Here is a 21,297-nt window from a genome sequence, read left to right on the forward strand (position 1 = left end):
CCAGATCTATCTGGGTGCAAAGGCCATTTTAATACCATGTTGAAAAATGCATTGCAGGGGCTAAAAAAAAAACTTGGAAGGAGAAAGTATGCATTATTTTTTACAACTCATTCCACACGTCAACCACAACTGTGATGGTCCAAAGACACACTACTGACCTGGAACACAGAGTACACAACCTTCTCTGGTTTAACAACCTTCTCCCACTGGGTGAGAGGCCTCCAGGTCATCACAGGTCGCTGCTTCTTCTTGTCGTTGTCAGTTTTAGCCTTTTCCTCAACCGGAGGGATAACAATAAAATCTCGTACACTATCACAACGCTGAATCAGCATGATGGCACAACTGGAAAACAAAGTATACACATTTCATCAGTGATGTTTCGGTACAATTCCATAACCTCATAGTTAGTAACATGACGTGTCTTACTAAGAGACCCAAATTCAGGGTTTGCAACAGTTACATGCTGAAAAATGCTTTGTTGGTAGTTTAACACTGCACTTGGCAATATTACAGCTATACATTGGTTGTCTGTAATTAATCAAGGCTGGGTCAGACAATCCAGTGATCCACACATAACACAGTTAACTGACCTGCAGTATATACGCTTTGGGTTTTCTGTTGACATGGTTTCCATCAGCTAATATTTCCACAAGATGACATCCTTTGATATTGCCAAAAACACTCTTTTCAGCAACTGTTTACTCACCACTGTCATGGTTGAGATAAAAAGTTCAAAAGGTATGTGCGAATGTCCACTTTAGCGATTTGGTAAGCTGTGTTCTGACTGGTCAATCTCAAAGGTTACCTGATGCGACCTCCCATAAGGTTTTGTTAGACTCAGTAGTGGAGTGTAACGAAAAGTACTGAGGATAAGTTTACTTAGACTGGGATACTGTGACTTGTGTAAACGAAGCCTTTCGACAAGCATGGGTTGCTGAAGACCAATTCTAACCCGAATCTTCATGGGTGAATTCTTTTCACGAAGATAAATACCTGTGATCTGCGTATCAGTATTTCTCTGCAATTCAGTCCAACTATGTGATACTATGCTATCAAATTGCTATCATATACGATTGCTATGAAAGACAGACAAGGTATTGTGACCACTGCTGACTTTCATCTAAGAGGCTATACTTACCTCTCATGCTGATGTTTCACTGCTAACGACAATGGGGTATTACCACTGTGATCTTTTTTCCCTATCTCTGCCTTTCTCTGTAAGTACAAGATTATGAATCTACATCCAAAGGCAACAATAATCATTCAAAATCTCATTCAACACCAAGAACACTGAACTTTAATAACATTTTAAACCTGCTGTATTCTTCTTCACAGAATTCACTATGAATAAGTTTCGATTTTAAACACATATAATCATGTTTGCTGTCACACACATTTAGCAACATTCTAATATGACTGTGGAGTGAAGATAATCAAGTCTGAATGAGACAATTCAATGATTGATATAGTTAGGGATGCCAGAAGGAAAACCAGTTCAAAAGATTCACAAAATTGATCAGTTTGAAATAAAACTGGCAGAAATCCACAGATGCATTGAAAATTGCCATCATTGTATAGTAAGCATAAATCTATTCCAACCTGTCACAATAAAAGCCAAGTTGAAGGACACCCACCTGCATTAAATGCATGCAACAGATAGTTCCACCACGCACAGATGCACAGTGTAAGGGGGTTTGACCAAACACATCAGCATCATCAATGCCACGGGCGCCCATCTTTGATGTCAGCAAACTACACAACTCTATAGGATCTACAGTAGAGCCATCCCTGTGCCTGAAGAAATTCAAAATAATCAGCAAACAAAGGAAATATTCATACAACAAAGAGGTCCAGGGGGAGACCTTCAATTTCCGTAGCATCAATTATGTAAATCAATACTTAATGAGCTTATCTCTAGCAGAAAGTTGTTATGGACAGCTACATAATACCACCATAGCCTGTAAATAACCAGTGATCAATGTCAATGTAGTATGTCTTCTTGCACTTCATAATAGCACCAGTAAAATACAATTCTTAATTTGATGCATACTGGAAATAATTGTTTGCATGTGTTTTGGTATAATGGGTTGTACATGGATAACAAGCTCAGTTAATACCATTGTGTTTTAACCAAAACTTCTCAATGGGATTCTTTCACAAATTACATTCTCCTCAGCCAAAGATATTTTTCTCTGAGTTATCTCCCTTCTATACTATACCTACTTTGACATTGTGATATCTATATATAAAATGGGATCTTCATGAATAATCACTTGCATTAACTTTTAATGTATTGTAATACATTATTGTAACTGCCATGAAGTACTTCTATCACAATATGGTATGCTGACAAATACAATGCTCTTATGCTGACATATGCTTGTTTAAGGCACACAATCTTCACCAGCTGTTTTCCAGGTATGTGTCAAGATCAAGTTCTTCACTACATCATGGCAATGGACATTCAAATGATGAAACGACCAGTGTGACATCCTCTTGAACAGATTATAACAGACTATGTTCTAATCAGCGAATTTATTCAACAGTGACAGGCAAACTAAACACCATGTAATGGTATCTCTGATTTTTTCAAACTGTCTCCCTACCTTCCAATCTTGACAAAGGCATAGTGAAGAGGAAGTCGTTCTCGGATGTCCTTGGCAAACACATCTGCACCTTTCTCCAGAAGGTACTCCTCCAAATCAGTGCTGGTGTCAGACGCGCCGTTGTTGCTGTTAATGGCTAGATGGAACACTGTCCGTTTGTGGTCATCAACAGCTGCCACACTGGCCCCCGCTGACACCAAAGTCTGGGCCATAGACAACATACCTGCTTCACTAACTGAAAATACAACAGAGGAAAATTATAAGAAAAGCAAAAGAAGAAATCAGAGTAGCAAGAAATATGCTCTAAACATTTTATTTTATCATGATAGAATATATCCAAACATCAAAACGATTCTCTGAAACTTTATTTCAGATGAATCATGTGATAGTTATTACTGTGGCAAAACAATGATCTGATAATATCCCATTATTCTAAACAGGACTCACGTTCAATGTGTCAAATTAGAAACGACTAACAAGAAGTCTAAGTATGCAGTAAGAATGCAGCTTTCCCTGAAAACCCTGGGATCAACAGCATGAACATCAAACTAACATACAATGACCTGTGTCAAAAAGCCTGACTCCCAGATCCCTTTAGTCACCTCTTACAACAAACATTGATTACTAAACCTTTCCTAAACTGATCTTCACAGCTAAGTAAGAACAGAATTATTTCCCAACCAACCAAGTTAAAGATTTGTAGAACAGCTTGAAGAGCTCCTTGATAGTTCAGGATCAGATTTTACTCTTCAGTTCATAATACAAACATGTATATGCACAAAAAAAACAAGATGGCGCATAAATTCTGACTTTTTCAGCTAAATTTAATACCATACCCTGCTGCTAAATGTACCTTACCTCGCTGCTGTACAACAAAATGGAGAGGTGTCTTCTGTGATTTCTTGTGTGTAATGTTGACATTTGCTTTAGCTTCCACCAACAATTTCAACAACTTCTCCTGACCAGTAACTCGGGATAGGCTATAGGACCTGAACATGAAAAATGTTATTTCAAATTATTCTCATTAACATTTTCAAGAAAAAGTCAAGTATTGCATCAACCTTTTCAATGTTCTGGACGATTTTCCAATCAAGAATGACCAAATATATACCACACTATTACAGAAAAAAAACTGAAGTTCTTGAAGTTCTGAAGGTTGGTTTGCTCTGGTTACTGTTTAACACGGCTCTCAGCAATATTTCACGCAATTGGTGGTGGTCTGTAAATAATCAAATCTGGACCAGACAATCCAGTGATCAACAAACGTACATGGCAACCTGGAGGAGTGGAGAGATTGGTCCATCTTCTTCACTGTTGCAGATTGTGTTGGGATCTGCTCCGTGCTTCAGCTGAATCAGAAAGATCAAACGCTCAAGGCAAGGTACAGATATCATTTCACTTACAGGTAATTAATCCAGAGCCTACACGTGTTTAAGCAAAGACCAGCAATACACTGGTAAACAGTGTAGGCAACAATAGACAGACTGGATTGAGAGAGCCTAAACCACCATTATTCTAGCAGTTGATTCTACGCAAAGTTAGTAGGCAAACACACAGAGGAATACTGTAAGGCAACAGGTTGAGAGAGAACATACCAGTAAGTTGACTACGTCCAACTTCCTAGCTTCCACAGCTTCAGCCAGTGGGGTTTTGTCATCAATGTTCTTCAATTCCAGCTTGGGCTTGTACTTGAGGATAAGCTCCAGACCTGGAAACTGCACCTTGACACCGCCCCGGTCGATGGCCGGCTCCCCGGAGACTCCGACCATCATGTGTAGTGGGGAAGATTTACCTGCAGGACCACATTTACTATTGAGAGAGTGACGTTGGGAGAAAGATACAAAAGTTCAGTTGCAGGTGAGTCAGCTCAAAGTGACGTGACAGAACGAATGACACTGTGCTCCATTTCCTCTGAATGTAACCACAGTTGATTTGTCACAAACAAGAATGATGAATTACAAAGAAAACCTACTCTCACTTACGGCCTCAACTGCTGTCATAGAGCTGTGTTTTCGGAACACCAATAGCTTAACATAGTCATTTCAGATGTCAACTTTTTCCTGTCATAACAGCAGATATTGCTCCAGGGTACTCACACCTGATATGAACTGACATTTAAAAATCCATTCCCATATTGAGTTACTTTGCAATTCATAGTCTCAGTTGGTGACAAACCGACAGTAGCATTATGACACGAAAGGCCTATGTTTAAGCATGGTATTTACAGACGTCATACATCTAGAACATCAACTCAGTGAGTAGCAAGCGAATGTGGCCTTAAAGCTATTTGACAAGTTTACCGGTCATATCATGCCATATCAGTTCATATCAGCTGTGGCCTGAAATCATACCAGTCTTGAGAAACCCCAAACCCAAAACCACGTTTGGTGCAAACAGATTCGGACACATAATTTGGTCAAACCTGGATTCTAAGCCATGATATATTTCTGGAATGCAACTCTGCATCTTGGAGAACTGATCAAACCTGCCATGTTGTGAAATAGGTGAGGGAGTTAAGTTTTACGCCCCATCAGCAATACTCTGTATTGCAGTGGCCTGTGAAAAATCAAATCTAGACCAGACAATCCAGTGAACAAACAGTATGAGTACTGATCTACACAACTGAGACATGACTACATGTGTCAACCAAGTCAGTGAACCTGACCACCTCATCCTATTTGTCACCTCTTACGACAAGTAAGGGCTTCCAAAGGTCAATTCGAACAAGTATCTTCATGCAAAGGTTTAGCAACTTCGTGATGCCATATGTAGAATGGTGCTCAGATCAGGGGCTAATGTTGGCTTCAAACCAACATCAATGGAACAGTGTTACAGGGCACTTGATAACCCACAACAATAAAGGATTCAACTCACTTGATCCAAGCTAAGTTTGATTCACACAAGCATACCTTCCTTGCAGTATAGATCTCTTTCTTTAACAGGCATCTTCCCTTCGAAAAACTTCTTCTCTACAGTCTTGTTAATGTCTGATCCAGCCATATCAATCAATGTGCGAATGAAGTCACGTCCCTGTTGGTAGATCTTTTCCTGCTGCGGAAGAGGCCAGTATCCATTGCTCTGTAATGAGAAATAACACTCAAATCAAGGAAACAGCAGCTTGTAGGAGATAGACAATTCCCAAACCAACAGGTCCAAAGTTCTTGTGTATGTGAGAAATCTATGAGTGAGGATGAATACCTCTTAACCCAGCATGAGAAATATTTAAGAACTGTCCCTCAGCAATGTCCACATAAAATACTGTCAATATGGTGAAATGCAAAATGAACTTTCTTGAAACCACCTTTCAACTCACTGGCACAAGAACCAATCAGGGAAACATATGATCCAAATGCCACTGGAACACAGTTCTTAAGAGAAAACTCCAGAGCATTTGTGGATGAGGAGAAAATGACTATTTTTTAATCTTTCGTACTTAAGACACACTTAAGATTTGAGGGAAGTTTTTTTTTTAACGGTTTGGTCTGTAAATTATCGAGACTGGACCAACCAATCCAGTGGTCAACAGCATGTGCATTGATCAACGCAACTGGGATACGATGACTTGGGTCAACCAAATCAGTGTATCTGACCAATTCCATTAGTCCCCTCTTACAATGGATCCATGCAGTTGAAGTGAGTGAGTGAGTGAGTTTAGTTTTACGCCGCACTAAGCAATGTTCCAGCTATATGGCCGCGGTCTGTAAATAATCGAGTCTGGACCAGACAATCCAGTGATCAACAACATGAGCATCGACCTGCGCAATTGGGAACCGATGACATATGTCAACCAAGTCAGTGAGTCTGACTACTCGATCCCGTTAATCGCCTCTTACGACAAGCACAGTCACCTTTTATGGCAAACATGGGTTGCTGAAGGCCTATTCTACCCCCGGACCTTCACGGGTCTCCATGCAGTTGAAACACAATGACATGATTAATAATGTCACAAAGTCTGACCACCCCATTCAAACAGGCTTTTGTTTGTTTGGTTTTTAGTTAATGCTGTACTCAGCAATGTTCCAGCTATAAGAGTCTGGACAAGACAATCAAGTGATTGACATCATGAGCATCAACCTATTGAATTGGGATACAATGACATGTACATGGGTCAAAAAAGTCATTTCACCTAACAATCTATTCTGTTATTGCGTCTTACGACAATCATGAGTTGCTGAAGACCAACATAACCCAGATTTTCAAAGGTATCAAGCAGAATTGCCACTGGTCATGAATTTGTGGCATAAGCTCAATTATACGACTCACACACATTTTCCCATAAAATTCCTACCTTATATTCCCGGTAAGTATAACAAGCTCGGAGTAGAGGGGTCATGCCTTCCTTGTCCACAGCTGCTGCCATCTTCTTGAGAATGCTCTCCTCCACAGCCTCCTCCTGCATGGGCTCATCCTCGATCTCACCGTTCACCTTCTCCACCTGCTCAGAGGTTTTTTCCACCTTTTCTCCATTCAGCTCAGCTGCCTTTTCATCATTCATTTCGGTTGGTTTGCTGTCACTGTTTCTTGTCTGCTCGTCCACCTCCATAGCCTCATCCTTCTTCCCAGAGATTGGGGTGTCCACCTTCTTTGGTTTCCTGGCAGATCGTGCTTTCTAGAAACATTACAATCTCATTGTAGGACTGAAAAAATTACTTATAGAGAGGATACATTCACTCAATAAAAAACACAATTTGATTTGTCTTAACAGCAAATGGTCAACTTTTGGAGAGCATGTAGCATGCATCTTCGGAGGCTGCAGTGTCTGTTCTAGCTTAAATTTTCTTTGGGACAGTTGGACCCCTTCACTTAAAAATTAGGGGTCCAAAAACAAAATGGAAGGGTCCATATTTTGGTTTGTAATATAGCATTAACAACAGAACAGTGGTCGTAAAGATTGTCATTCAGCACTTTGGAGACAACTATAGACATGTTCTGTCTCAGAGATGTAGCTTGTACAGCAGAATTGTGGTCATCAGCCTTCATGTGCCAGACCAGAGTGGAATGCCTATAAGTATGGCCGCCAACAGTAAATGCATTGGTCTTGCTTTCAGAAACGGACATGGCAAGTCATGCCAAGTGATCTCTCAAATCTTAACCAGTTGTACTTTGTAAGCCAGCCACTTTGGAATCGCTTTTCAACTTTTTGTTTCCTTTGCCAAGGTTCATTTTCTGTGTCATTTTTTCCACCAGTTTTCTCAGCTGGTAATGTTTCAGTGGTAGTATTGCCAAACCAACTGACTAAACTTGCCTGAATACGATGGCTTGTCATCGTGGGAGCTGTCAAATTTATGCACACGTAGTAAATAACTTCCTTATAAGGATGAGCCGAATGTCACAGAACAAGGTAAACAACAAACTTTTGTGGACGATGGTTATATATTCACTCACTCTGACGAATTCTAAGAAAAAACCCACAAAAAGTCTGTTGTAGAATATCAAAGTATTTAGAGTCCATAAAAGAAAATCAACGCCCATATTCAAGTTTTTGCATTTATTCTGCATTATACTGGTTCACGCCATTACCCCGTTTTGAAAAATACCCTTGGCGTGCCTGGCTATTTTCAGATTGACACGCGGTCGTGATGTTTTCGACCAATCCCCAAGCTAACCAAATGACGAACATTGGCGAGCCCTTCAAAAGGTATCATCTGATTGCCTGAGAAACCTACGGACCACACCGTACATTAATTTATGCAAAGCCGAAAATAGAAGTAAATCAAGTAACCGGTTTGGGTATTGGTCATGAAAAGTGCAAGACAAATAAAACTGGTTTTGTTTAACAAATGGAAGAGTTTATGAACCGAAAACGTTTATAAACATTTCACAGTCGTCTTTGACATGAAGTAACCCAGACAGTACATGCCATGAGATAGGATATTTTTTTAGACTCTGATTTTAAGAAGATTCATCTGGAACAGTTCAATATGAAAAATTGTGCGTGGTTATTAGGGGCTGTTAGGATTCACTCTCCATGAATTTGTTATTCATGTTCATCTGAATTGAGCATATATGAATTGATTAAAAAGCAAGTGTTATTACTTGAATTTGGGTTTTATTTATCAAAAACAAGATAAGACATGTGGAATACAACCAAGCTAAAATTGTCAGCACAACAATATATTTGACAGTAATATGATCCCTCGCCATTGTGATAAATTAATTCTGTCAACATGGTCAAAACAGCATTTGTTTCATTGTAGTTTGTTCTTTTTATCATATAGTTCTTGTTGTGCTGAACATATTGAATAACACATCATTGGCTGACTTACCACTGCATTTGTTACTCAATTTATCTATTCATCACACAATAATCATAAAATGCATCATAAGTGCCTGAAGGAGGATTCATTGCAGTTCTAGTGGCTACTGGTTTCTCTGTCTAGAGCATTAAGCTGCATACTTCATATCAATGATCTCACAAATGCCAGAGAATCATTTGTCTTTTCCACTTTAAAATTCAACACTGTTTAATGAAAAAAATCTCGCCAGTCAACAGTACACTTCAGCAACTGCAGAATACAGTTATCTCCAATAGACATACCTGATCTGCCAGGATTTCCACCAGTGGTGCCAGGTCGGTAGACATGCACTGTTCCGCCATCATGTGCAGAACGTTCTGGTGTGTGTTTGGGTTCTTCTCTGGGGACACGGTACCTCCATTCTCCACGAGGTACTGCACCAGCTTGGAGTTCAACTGAATACAAACATTAGAAGTGAATGAGGGATTGGGTGAACTACACATAATGAGGGTTATCAGAGGGTTTACAATTATGCAAGAACATGAAACTAAAATGTTGTTCGTTTCCCTTCTATAAAAAATTAACCATAAAAGTTTAACCAACAATCGCTTACATTTTGTTGTTTATTTCTAGTAGTATCTCTGAAGATTGAAAATTATTAGAATATCTGGTGTCAGGTATGCGGAGTAAAAGTCTATGTACCCAGAGCCAGATGTATGTTGCACAGACATAGCAGACAATATACAATGGTTACTGTCGATTATTTATCTTCCAAGCATAAGTATAATCCTTTTAGAGTCTGACTATAGCTATAATGTAATTATCACTTTCTGTTTTCAGAAGAAGTCCTCCTTGGGGAGCATTAAAATGTCCTTGACAATGGGTGCATGGGCATCTAAACTGCCAGCAGACGTCAACACAACAATTGCTTTGTTTCTTATTTAAAGCCGCACTCAGCAATATTCAAGCAATATGGCTAAGTCAGACTAAAGCTATAATGTAATTATCACTATACCTAAACAGTGGTTGCATGGGCATCTAAACTGCCAGCAGACGTTAACACTACAATTTGTTTGTTGTTTAAAGCTGCACTCAGCAACATTCAAGGGTGAGTGAGTGAGTTTAGTTTTACGCCACTCGGCAATATTACAGCTATATGGGGGCGGTCTGGATATACTCGAGTCTAGACCAGACAATTCAGTGATTATCAACATGAGCATCTATCTGCGCAATTGGGAGTAGATCTGCGCAATTGGGAGGCGAGGCTGACCACCCGATCGAGTTAGTTGCCTCGATCTAGTCGCATAGACGCCTTTTATGGCAAGCATCTGTTGCTGAAGGCCTATTTCATCCCAGACCTTCACGGGTCCAATATTCAAGCTATATCGTGTCGGTCTGTAAAAAATATAGTCTGGCTATAAGAAGCCAGTCATGCAGATCATGAATATTGATCTGCGCAATTGGGATACGATAGCTGTCAACCAGCCTGATCCCGTTTGTCAACAAACATGGGTTTCACGAGTAAGACACAAAAATCCTTTGCTCTTTCAGTTACTAATGAGAAACAAGCATCTCACTACGAGGTATCCTTGAGGGTTAATATTAGGTGTGAACAGATACATCAGCGCATTATGACTTTTCATGCGAGGATACAATACATAAGGGGATCCCATAATGTTGACAGCAATCAAACTTAACAAATTCAAACCCCTAGATTTTCATTCATGTTCTCCCTGTAGCCAGAATATATCTCACCTGTTGGACAGCCAGCATGATCGGTGTCCAGCCATCATTGGTCGGCTGTGAGGGATCGCACCCTGCTTTAATCAGACATTCCGCTATCTGCACAGTTGTTTCCATGGCGCTCTCACTTACTTCAGATCTCTAAACACAAACCACACATTTTTATGAAAGTCATAAATATGCCATAATTCATCATTAGAAATTAGCATGTCAGGCATCAGTCTACTTTCATCCAAATGATTACAGCACCATTAATCCATCTGTAAGACAGCTGTCTGTAAATATGCAAGTCTGGGCTAGACAATCCAGTGATTGACACAGCTTATTATTCTCGATCAGTGAACAGCACTACCAAAACCCACAATACACTCTGTCACTTGTTAGCCAATATTAGTCAAACTAAATTAGAAAGTACACAACAGCATTTTAAGCATTTCTATTTAAGCTGCATTATCTTAGTGTACAACCAGAACTGAATCTCCAATGTTCAACTTACAAAATAATCCAGAGAAACTTTAATGCTGTTGGCAGCGAGGTGATGCAGCTGAAACAAAACATCCCATTTATTGAAAATTCATGAAAGATTATTTTGAACCTGAATTTTACCTACCATCATCAATGCCAGGCGGAAAATAGGATGATGACAGTATGGCAAAGACTGCTGATGACAAAACAGGGATACAGTTATGTGTCAACCAAGTCAGCAAGCCTGACCACCCGATCCCGTTACATGCCTCTTATGACAAGCATGGGTTGTTGAAGATCAATTATTATCCCTATCTTCATGGGTCAAGTTCGCCTTAATGCCGATTTAAACAGTATGTTGGTTATATAGTCTGAGACTCATGTGGACAAAGGTCCATAACAAAGCTAGTGAAAAACCCAACACCATACATATAGTTCTAACAAACCTTAAAAATGATATGAGTAAACAGAGATTCAAAATCCAGGGCCTAGATTTTTGAAGCTCTCTTAGCGCTAAGACAGTTGTGAGTGCTATACATCAACATTAACTTACGACTCTCTTAGCTCTAAGACAGCTTCGAAAATCAGGACCCAAGATTCTGGCATGTCCAGGGGACCTAACTCTGTATAACAATAAAGCATCACTCTAAATTAGATGTACCCCAATCTGAAATTCCTTTCCTTCATGGTTAAGTTCACAGGAAGAGGAAAGGAAAGACATATAATATTATAGGGAGGGCTAGTATACAAACACAGAATATCATGCAGTATGACGCCTAGGCTGAACTTACAGCATTCCTGCCTTCCAGGTCTGTGATGGTAGGGTCAGCCTTCTTGTCGTTAACCAAATACTCCACCTGGCGGACCAGAGCCTTTGTAACCTTGCTCCGAACCGCAATACTTGTCAACGTCATACCTAATGAAACAAGTCAGCAGTCAGATCTTGAAGACAAATTGTGCTCTCCTGAATGCCATCAAATGCTACAACACACAGAGTACCCCCACTTATTTAGCTGCATGTTACGACCAGTACAGCTTTCTGGGGACTTATTCTAAAACATTCTAAGCTTTTCAGGCAATGCAGTGAAACTGCAAGAAAAAAAAAATAGACGTGGTTCTATGTCGGCAACATGCCAGACAAAACACCAACTGCAATGGTCATCAAGTAGTCTATAATGCCAATTTAGCGACAAGAATATTGATTAACTGTTATTCTAAGCCTTTTCACTTTTAATTAACTGACTAATGATAGTGACTGACAAAAAAAGTTCTGAAAAGAGAAAAAACATTACATATTTTTGGGTAGTTACAACATTTAAACCTGATCAATATTTGTCAGTCAAGAACTGGTTACCATGTGACCCATACAATAAAATGATCTGATTTCACTCCCTAAACCGAGGTGCATGATACCTCAACACCTTTGACTTTACAATTAAATTTGTGAGTGAGCGTGTGAATTTCAGGCCACTTTAACAGTATTCCTGCATTATCAGGTGATACCAGAAATGGGCCCCATGCATTGTACCCATGTGGGGAATTGAACCCAGGTCTTGGGTGTGATGAGTGAAAACTTTAACTACTAGGCTACCCCACCACTCCTCTCTTACTTAAGTACTAGATAGTGAACTGACCAGCTTCATCCTTGAAGTTGATGTCCACTCCAGGCTGGTTGAGGAGCAGTTCCACCATGCCCATGTTGTTCTTCAGGAAAGCAATGGCTAAGGGAGTGCACTGAAAACAACAAAAACACAGTGCGGTCACTTAACTTCAGACACTTATCCACAAACCTGTAACAACTCAATCAGACTAACTGTCACAGCTGTCTTGACAGTATTCACATTTATGTCAGCATTAAGTCTTGCCAAGAAGAGCCAATTTAAATCAGTTTCATCGCAATCAGTGGGGTAAAATAATATAACTCCAAGTGGAAAAGTGAGTGGGTATAGTTTCATGTCAATTTTAGCAATACTGCAGTGATATTACCGCAAGGACAGATGCAATAAGTATGGTCTTCATACACTGTACCCATGCCGTGAATAGAGCCCTGGGCCTAGATTTTCGAAGCTCTCTTAGTGCTAGGAAAGTCGAAAGTTAACATGTATGTAGGACACTTACCACTAACTTAGCGCTAAGACAGCTTTGAAAGTCTAGGCCCTAACCTTCCATGTAATGCCTAATCACACACTGCCCAATATGGTTCAATATTTTCCTTGTCAAAACCATTACTTTGTGATAGGAATGTGTCATGCTACATAAACTTGGAAAAGGTGAGGTTTCTGGTATAAATCTGCCACAGAATAACATCATAAAGATTCTTAGGATGATGATCAACGTCCTGGTAAAAAGAAGATCTGAAACTTGAAACTCAAGAACAACTTACATTCCAGGAGTTGGCCACAGTGGTATCTGCACCACAATCATTGATGAGCATCCTGAGAGTGAAGAACCAGCCATATGCAGCAGCATAGTGGACGAGGGTGTTGCCAGACGAATCAGCACGGTTGGGATCAGCCCCCAAGTACAAAAGGTAGGAAGCCACATGACTGTTTCCATTTATAACTGCATGGGTCAGGGCTGAGCGCTTGAACTTATCTGCAAAGAAAACCATGACTGTGATTGCACTTTGAAACAAATGTTCAGAGTGTTAACTGCGAACCATACTTTTTCATATGAAATTACAAAACATGTCATTTTCATGTCAACTTCAAGATGTGACATAGAAGACTGACAAGAAGACAAAGTCATCAATAACTCCTGCGATGACATAACACTCGTCATGAACTCTTTATGAATATGTCTACTAGTTATGATGATGTTAAATGTTTTGGCAAAGTGGAAGGAGTGTATTGAAAATATTTTACAGAGAATTCAAAAACTACCAAAACGCACCAGTGCACTACCAGACCAACCCATGTGCCTAGTTAGGTGAAGAAATAGTGAATGGTTTTAAAGTTCTGCTCTGGGAAAGGAACATGTGCATGGATGCGCAGATGGAGTGCATTTCAATACCACCGCAAAATGCATTGCGGGGGATAAATAGTCTATATATTGTAAATGAGGATAAGAGTGAGTTTGAGTGAGTTTAGTTTTACGCTGCACTCAGGAGTAATACAGCTATATGGCGGCAATCTGTAAATAATCTAGTCTGGACCAGACAATCCAGTGATCAACAACCAATGACATATGCCAACCAAGTCAGCAAGCCAGACAACCCGAATCTGTTAGTCGCCTCTTACGACAAGCATAGTCGCCTTTTGGGGCAAGCATGGGTTGCTGAAGGCCTATTCTACCCCGGGACCTTCACGGGTAAAATGAGGATAAGAACTGGGGAGATTAACATAGGCTACCACCAACAGTCACAAAACCAGAGATTGATAAACAATTTCCCATATCAACAGGCGGTAATTCAACAAATCATTAGCTAGGCCTAATACTTCTTTGAAGAGTGTTCAGGTGTGTCATATCATCATAATGTGTAAGGGAGGAAAGCCCTCAATGATGTATGTCTAAGACACCAGGGACTAAAAACTGCTCACTGGATCTGGAGATCAGGCTAGTCATTTGTGAAACACTTGTAGCCCTAAGAATTCTTAACTTTGTAGCCAATTTGTTAAGAACGGGCTTAAGAAGTTTGTAGGTCTACAGACGTTTTGAGAATAGTATCTTGTGAGCAGTTCTTAGTTAGTACAATAGAAGCAGGGTTTTACTTTGAGTCACAAACATGGGGTTTCCTGGGACCCTTAATCACTAGCTTTAAGAATCCTTGCACGCAATATGAAGATCCTATGAACTAAATAACCAACTAACTAACAATAAATCAACTATCAGAGTAGAGAAGTGTACATTTTGACAATTTCTTTACAGCATGGAAAGAATCATTGACCATGTGGAATGATGCATGCAACTGCTTTGAAAGAAACCACTCACTCATCAAAGTCACAGATGTGTTGTTGGTACAATGAATAATATTGTGTCCTTCCAAATACGGTGATTTGTAACAGCCAAACATAAATGTGACAGTAAAGTGTCATGCAGGAGCCACAAAATATAGGACCTCACATCTGACCTAATATCACTCACATATGGTCTAAATAGAACTGCTTTAACACAAATCGACTGATTCCACAGTCAGACATAATCTGGCTGTATTCCACACATTCTGTAACTTACCCAACAGTTCCACTGTGGCCCCATTCTGTACCAGAAGGCGAGCCACATCCAGGTTGCCTGTCTCTGCAGCCATCATCAAGGGGCTCTTCTTCTCCTTGCCTGCAGACACCTGCTTGTTGAGGTCAGCACCGTGTTTGATGAGAACTTTAACCACATCCTGCAATAAAATTCCACTCCATTTATGAGTAAAAAACAAACTATAATTGCCATATAACTGAGATGTAGAATCAATGAGCATGATGGAAACTGCATTGCCTCATAAAGATCAACTTCTCTATTACTTTCGTGTGACTCCTGCTACTAGTAACTCCAACCAGCATGCAGTGTTTCCACTAACTTTGCAAACCGCAGGTACAGTGTACCGACAACAAAGAATTGTTTTGGTACGACAGAATTTTCAGCAATACTGTACCATACAACTTCTCTCCCCTCTCCTGTCAGCATTGCACAGCTTGACCCTCTTCTTATCACTGTAACAGGTTGAATCTTTTTTGCCATCATTGCTTTTGCAATGATGGCACCAGCTGCTGCCTCACTTTCGTAGCCTTACATTTCGGCGAATATGCTTGACCCCTACCAAAAATGATGACAGTGACATCTCCATTCGCCATGTGCTTTGAAAGCTTGTCATAACCACTTGTATCTTTCCACCAGACAGAGATGACAAGAGTTGTTGCGAACTGCTTGCTCAGCCAATAAGAACAGGGGAACATCGGCATGTCAAGATTACTTTGGTACCTTCTATATATAGATCAGAGGGATTTCCATTAACATTTTTTCAGTGATGATGAGACCTAAATGATTTTATTGCTCAGTGCACTTTTAACATATGATTACCACTACTAGTCTAATAGCCAACTAACTGTATATCACTTGTTCCAGTACACTGAACTGACAGTATTTGAAATTACCGGTACAGCGCATATTTTATCAGTAAAATACCGGTAATTACGAACAGAGGGAAATACTGGCATATACCTCTGTTTAATTTGTTGATAAAATTAACATGAAAATCAATTCCATAACTCCATGTATCAGACAAAAGCAGCAAACAAGCAGAAGCACAAACTTTGAAAACAAACACTTCATGTCCTTGACTAGTTTTGACCTATGAATATAGTCAGGGATGTATACAGTAGTGGCAGTTGTACTACCTAGTAAGAATTTTCAGTTGATCGGCAAAAGGAACTCAACCATATCAAGTTTGAGTGAGTGTAGCTTTTTGATGCACTAAGCAGCATTCCAGCTATATGGTGGCAGTCGATAAATGATCGAGTCTGGACCAGGCAATCCTGTGACCAACTGCATGAGCATCTATCTAGGCAATTGGGATACAATGACACATGCCTCCAAGTCAGCAGGCTTGTGCACCAGATTCTGTTAGTTGCCTCTTTCGACAAGTACATGTTACTGAAGATCAATTCTTATACGGACCTTCACAGGTCTTGTCACGTTTGAACAATGTGGTATGAATAGTATCAGATATACTTACACCACAACACTCGATCACGTTACAGACTTGTCACACCAGTGATTCATTTTGCTCTTCATGACCATCAGTCAAAATGACTTGTCACACTTGAAACAAATCTCATCAACGTGAGGCAATACTGATTGCCTTGAACTCTTGGAAAAAAGAGTTTGAAGTTTTACATGTATCATGAATTCATATATCTGACTGTCTCAGACTGTCAAATAAACAATTTCAAATTAATAATTTGAATACATGAAGATTCTAATCCTGCCACTTGCACAATTAGTGGTGTGCCAATGGTCAATTATAATTGAAAACTGACGGGATACCCTTTCCCAATGAGACTTTGAATGCAAAATTTAATAATTGATTGTCGCTAATGATTCTTACGAAAACTATAATGAATAGTGAATACCCAAGTCTAAGAACAAGACAACTAGCCACTACCGACAATTATAACTTCTATCCACATTTTTCACAGGAACCACAATATTATTGCGTCCACTCACACCTTGAAAGGAAGTGCAGTTGAGAGAAAATGGACATGTATATATATGTGGTTCTGCTAAATGTCATATTTATTGGAGTTGGCAATCACAACAAACTTGTCAAAGTTGTATGTGTATTTCACCTCATTCCATGCATGTACAACTTCTGCTTTTCACTCTAACCTCTATATCATAAATTTCACAATCTCAAACCTCATGATTATCGCATCATCCATAGTTTAAGTCTTAGTTTACAGTAAAATCAGTGAAAACGTGTGTAAAATGGCATATTTATTTCATCTTGCGCCATGCGCACACACCTTCTGTTTACAAATACACATGCTAACCTTAATCCTGCATATCATAAAATGCCAAGCAAAAATAAATTTGAATTGAAAAGGTAAATTATCTTATCTAGTGATGTTTTATTTCAAATTTTACGCCCTCAATGACAAAGTCGTTTTCTCGTTTCACTTCAAGTATTTGAAGTCAAGTCAAGTATTTGAGCCATGTGATAAAATACTGCTTAATTTACGCATGATGCAGGGGAGAATGAATCCTTGGTCACATATTTTCAACAACCTTCCTATGTCAAGATGCTTTGAGAGGAACTGGCAATAATGCCACACATCAGAATTAGGTAGGTGTCTTACCGAGTGCCCATTCAATATGGCCAAATGTATGGGGCAATAAGTGTTCCTGTTTGGTCGATTCAGCCCTCCAACACCCCACTTGCTGACCCCTCCATCATTCAATACGCTGGCTGAAAACACATAACAAATTCAGGAACATCACTATTTCATCATCAAAATGTCTTACAACCTGTCCTGTTTCCAACTTATCAAATATTTTCTTATTTCTTGCATAGGATGAATGAAATATATTAGTCTTTAAAAAGCAATGCATGGTTGGGTACAACCTGGGGAGCATTAGACAATTATTACACGATTTACTGGTCACTCACTTGTTAAAAGTGAAAACAGAAAGCGAGTAGAGTTGGGTTTTGCCAACAGTTTTGCATTGTGATATACTGCAGTATGTGTTGGCATATTGCAATATGCATTGACATATACGGAACAAAAATAAGTTAGGGATACTGGTATTTTTATGACTGATATTTTATCAGTGAGTCAAAGAACAAATACATCATTATTCAAAATTTCCAAATTTACATATATCCTTAACTATTTTTTTCCAGTATATATTGTGAAATTGTGACAGATGGTTTAAGGTAATGAAATCACAATGCACTGGTCACTGCCAGAACTCTTTATAAAAGATCAGTTGAAATTATTTCCAGCTTGAAAACCTTGCTTTAGAGTTTGGAACTTGAAAAAAAGCTTATACAGCGGCATCTGCGACTTTGGTTTGTTTATCCTTATGCAGCCCTTGTCAGTCTACTTTTGTTTATTAATTGGTTTAACAAAAGTTCCGCAAATGCAATTATATGACCACTAAACACTCTCAGAACTATTAAAAGGGAAATACAGATGTTATCAATTGTTTTGACAATATCACGAAAATAACGGATCATACTGGGTCAACAGGTTCAGGAAAATTGTATCACAATATATTGTATTGTGAAGTTAAAGCTGCAAGATACCAGATGATCTGAGCTATACACTGTGTACACCACTCAATATTACTACACTGTAAATCTGGAAGGAACTACCTGAAGGTGGATCACTGGCCTAAGTCATAGAAATAAGCCAAGAGCATCACACATACAGGTATGGGACACTCTAAAGGAATATAAAAATACATAGGATGAGTTCAGTCAGCTAACTGAAACATCATATCAGGAACTGACTGTTATCCAAAGTTATATTTAAATACCTACCATCATTTTTGGCCTTCTTCAGCAAGATGTCAACATTGGTGGCCCGTCCAGCTCGACATGCACTATGAAGTGCTGTGTTCCCCTCAGTATCAGCTTCATTGACAGTGGCTCCTCTGGAGAAAACACACAAATCACTTAGTAAATTAAGCATAACATAGGACCACACCAGAGGATCCTGGCACAGACAAGGGACACAACTCTGCATAGCAAAGGATAAGAGCATTGGACCATGGTGTCCCCAGATTTAAGAATGTTTACACTCAGTTTTCTACCATATCAACTGCTAACTAACACTGTATGAAACCAAATGTCACAAGATTCAGTATGTTGACAAGCGTATCTGAACCACCTGAATACTAATTTAAGATGCTCTCAACAATGTTAGAGGTCTGACAGTTCATTTAAGAATGGAGACAATCAGCCTCTTACCTCTCCAGTAACAGCTCCAGTGGTCCTGTACCCTGACAGGCTGCAGCAAAGTGTATTGGTCTTCTGTTCCGCTTGTCAAACAGGCTAATATCAGGCTCTATTTGCAGCAGGCGTGACAGGTACTTCACATTTGGGTTGATGGCAGCGCAGTGCAGAGGTGTGATCTGTAACCAGACATTGTCATATCAAAGATAAAATACTAATACACCTGACTGTCCGTTTCTCTCAAAACATATTAAACTGTGTCTATATTTTAGTGACAGTTTATTGAACAACTTTGATATTTTTAGGGCAAACCTTCTGTAAAAAGTTTGTCTGTTGTTTTGATTATGATCACCATTTGAGTATTATGTGTTTATTAGTTTTCAAGATAAGACTGCAATTCATTGGTCCGCTTTTGAGCCAAATATACTCTACATCACATTAATAACTCATGTGAAAAGATTTTATGTTTTTTAAATTCTTTTGAGTGGGTTAAAAGTTTACTTTGATAAATAGGCTAACATGAGTTGTATGTTACTTATAACGTTTCAATGAAAGTAACCTAAATGTGAAGGTGCCTCATTCATAAAATGCATTTCAGTTGTCAAAGACTGCTTACCCCTTCATTGCCAAATGGCTTCTTCTTCACTGATGCCACCAGAATATTGCTTCGTAAATCCTCTTTTTCAAAATTGAGCACCTGTAACAAGCAGAGTGAGTGAGTGAGTGAGTGAGTGAGTTTAGTTTTATTCCAGCTATATGGAGGCAGTCTGTAAATAATCGAGTCTGAGCCAGACAATCCAGTGATCAACAACCGATGACATGTGTCAACCAAGTCAGCAAGTCTGACCACCCGATCCCGTTAGTCGCCTCTTACGACATGCACAGTCGCCTTTTATGGCAAGCATGGGTTGCTGAAGGCCTATTTTACCCCGGGACCTTCACGGGTTTGTAACAAGCAGAAGGATGTATCACTGGCACACACTGTCAAGACAATCATCAACAATATACGTTGATATTGTAAGACCTACATGTAGACTGACACAGTCAGCACATAGAATACACCACCTCCAACACTCGGTCTTGCAAATTCCGACCACTTTGGGTAGTTCGAACTACACTATCATATCATCCACACAAGAACAGTCATTTAGTTCTATCGGTATGCTGGGATTCATTGTTACTTGATTGATTGACTTTTACTGCGACCTTGTGGACATACTACTAAATATTGTTGCGTCCATTGTTAATGTGTATGAGTATAGGACACAGGAATTCGCGTCCTGTAAAATCCCTGACTATGTGTGTAAGACCGATGTGGAAGTGGAGCCCTAAGCAATACATATATTTCAAATTTACAAATTATCAGCACCAACAGGGTTGCAACAAAGTCATAGGATTCTGGTAGACTTAAGGTGGACAACTCTGCAGAACAATTGGTATTGCTTCAGTCTAATGTGCCCTCCCATGCCCTAGCAGTCTGTTTATAAGCAAGCCTTTCACTTATTCTGAAAACATATTCAGGGCTCTGTGTAGGTTTTTTAAGTGTAAAAACCTGGTTTCTAAAGCTGATTAAGTTCATTGAACACTGTCATCTCAAACTGACAGCTCACCCAGAAGTGACGCAGGTCTTAGTTTTAGGGCTGCAACAATGCATAGAACAATCTATGGACTGCAGTTGTGGAGTTGTGGAGTTGCAGGTAGTAATTAGTCCTTGGTAGAAGTGAAAACCAGAAATAGGCTTCACACATTTTGTAAATGTGGGGAATCAAACTCATGTCTTTGGCATGAGGAGTGAACAGTTCAACCACCTGCCTACCCCACCTACCAAAAGCATAATATATAGGTGAACAGAATTTGC

General features: G+C 39.5%; 1 protein-coding gene across 1 annotated transcript in view; it reads right to left on the reverse strand.

Annotated features, from left to right (window-relative positions):
* The window catches only part of LOC137294954 (poly [ADP-ribose] polymerase tankyrase-like), a 60,371-nt gene that overhangs the window by 19,470 nt on the left and 19,604 nt on the right, over positions 1-21,297 (reverse strand). The window contains exons 13-32 of the mRNA XM_067826184.1: positions 20,056-20,136; positions 19,455-19,618; positions 19,026-19,138; positions 17,839-17,948; positions 15,224-15,380; positions 13,434-13,645; positions 12,685-12,784; positions 11,842-11,966; positions 11,082-11,129; positions 10,598-10,726; positions 9,145-9,297; positions 6,895-7,215; positions 5,516-5,684; positions 4,202-4,398; positions 3,876-3,955; positions 3,465-3,595; positions 2,607-2,841; positions 1,635-1,794; positions 1,139-1,215; positions 159-342 (exon numbers count right to left, since the gene is read on the reverse strand). Coding sequence (XP_067682285.1) covers positions 159-342; positions 1,139-1,215; positions 1,635-1,794; positions 2,607-2,841; positions 3,465-3,595; positions 3,876-3,955; positions 4,202-4,398; positions 5,516-5,684; positions 6,895-7,215; positions 9,145-9,297; positions 10,598-10,726; positions 11,082-11,129; positions 11,842-11,966; positions 12,685-12,784; positions 13,434-13,645; positions 15,224-15,380; positions 17,839-17,948; positions 19,026-19,138; positions 19,455-19,618; positions 20,056-20,136 — 2,946 coding nt within the window. The remainder of the gene's footprint in view (positions 1-158; positions 343-1,138; positions 1,216-1,634; positions 1,795-2,606; positions 2,842-3,464; positions 3,596-3,875; positions 3,956-4,201; positions 4,399-5,515; positions 5,685-6,894; positions 7,216-9,144; positions 9,298-10,597; positions 10,727-11,081; positions 11,130-11,841; positions 11,967-12,684; positions 12,785-13,433; positions 13,646-15,223; positions 15,381-17,838; positions 17,949-19,025; positions 19,139-19,454; positions 19,619-20,055; positions 20,137-21,297) is intronic.

The sequence above is a fragment of the Haliotis asinina genome, chromosome 8 (assembly GCF_037392515.1).
Source record: "Haliotis asinina isolate JCU_RB_2024 chromosome 8, JCU_Hal_asi_v2, whole genome shotgun sequence".
Taxonomy (NCBI): domain Eukaryota; kingdom Metazoa; phylum Mollusca; class Gastropoda; order Lepetellida; family Haliotidae; genus Haliotis; species Haliotis asinina.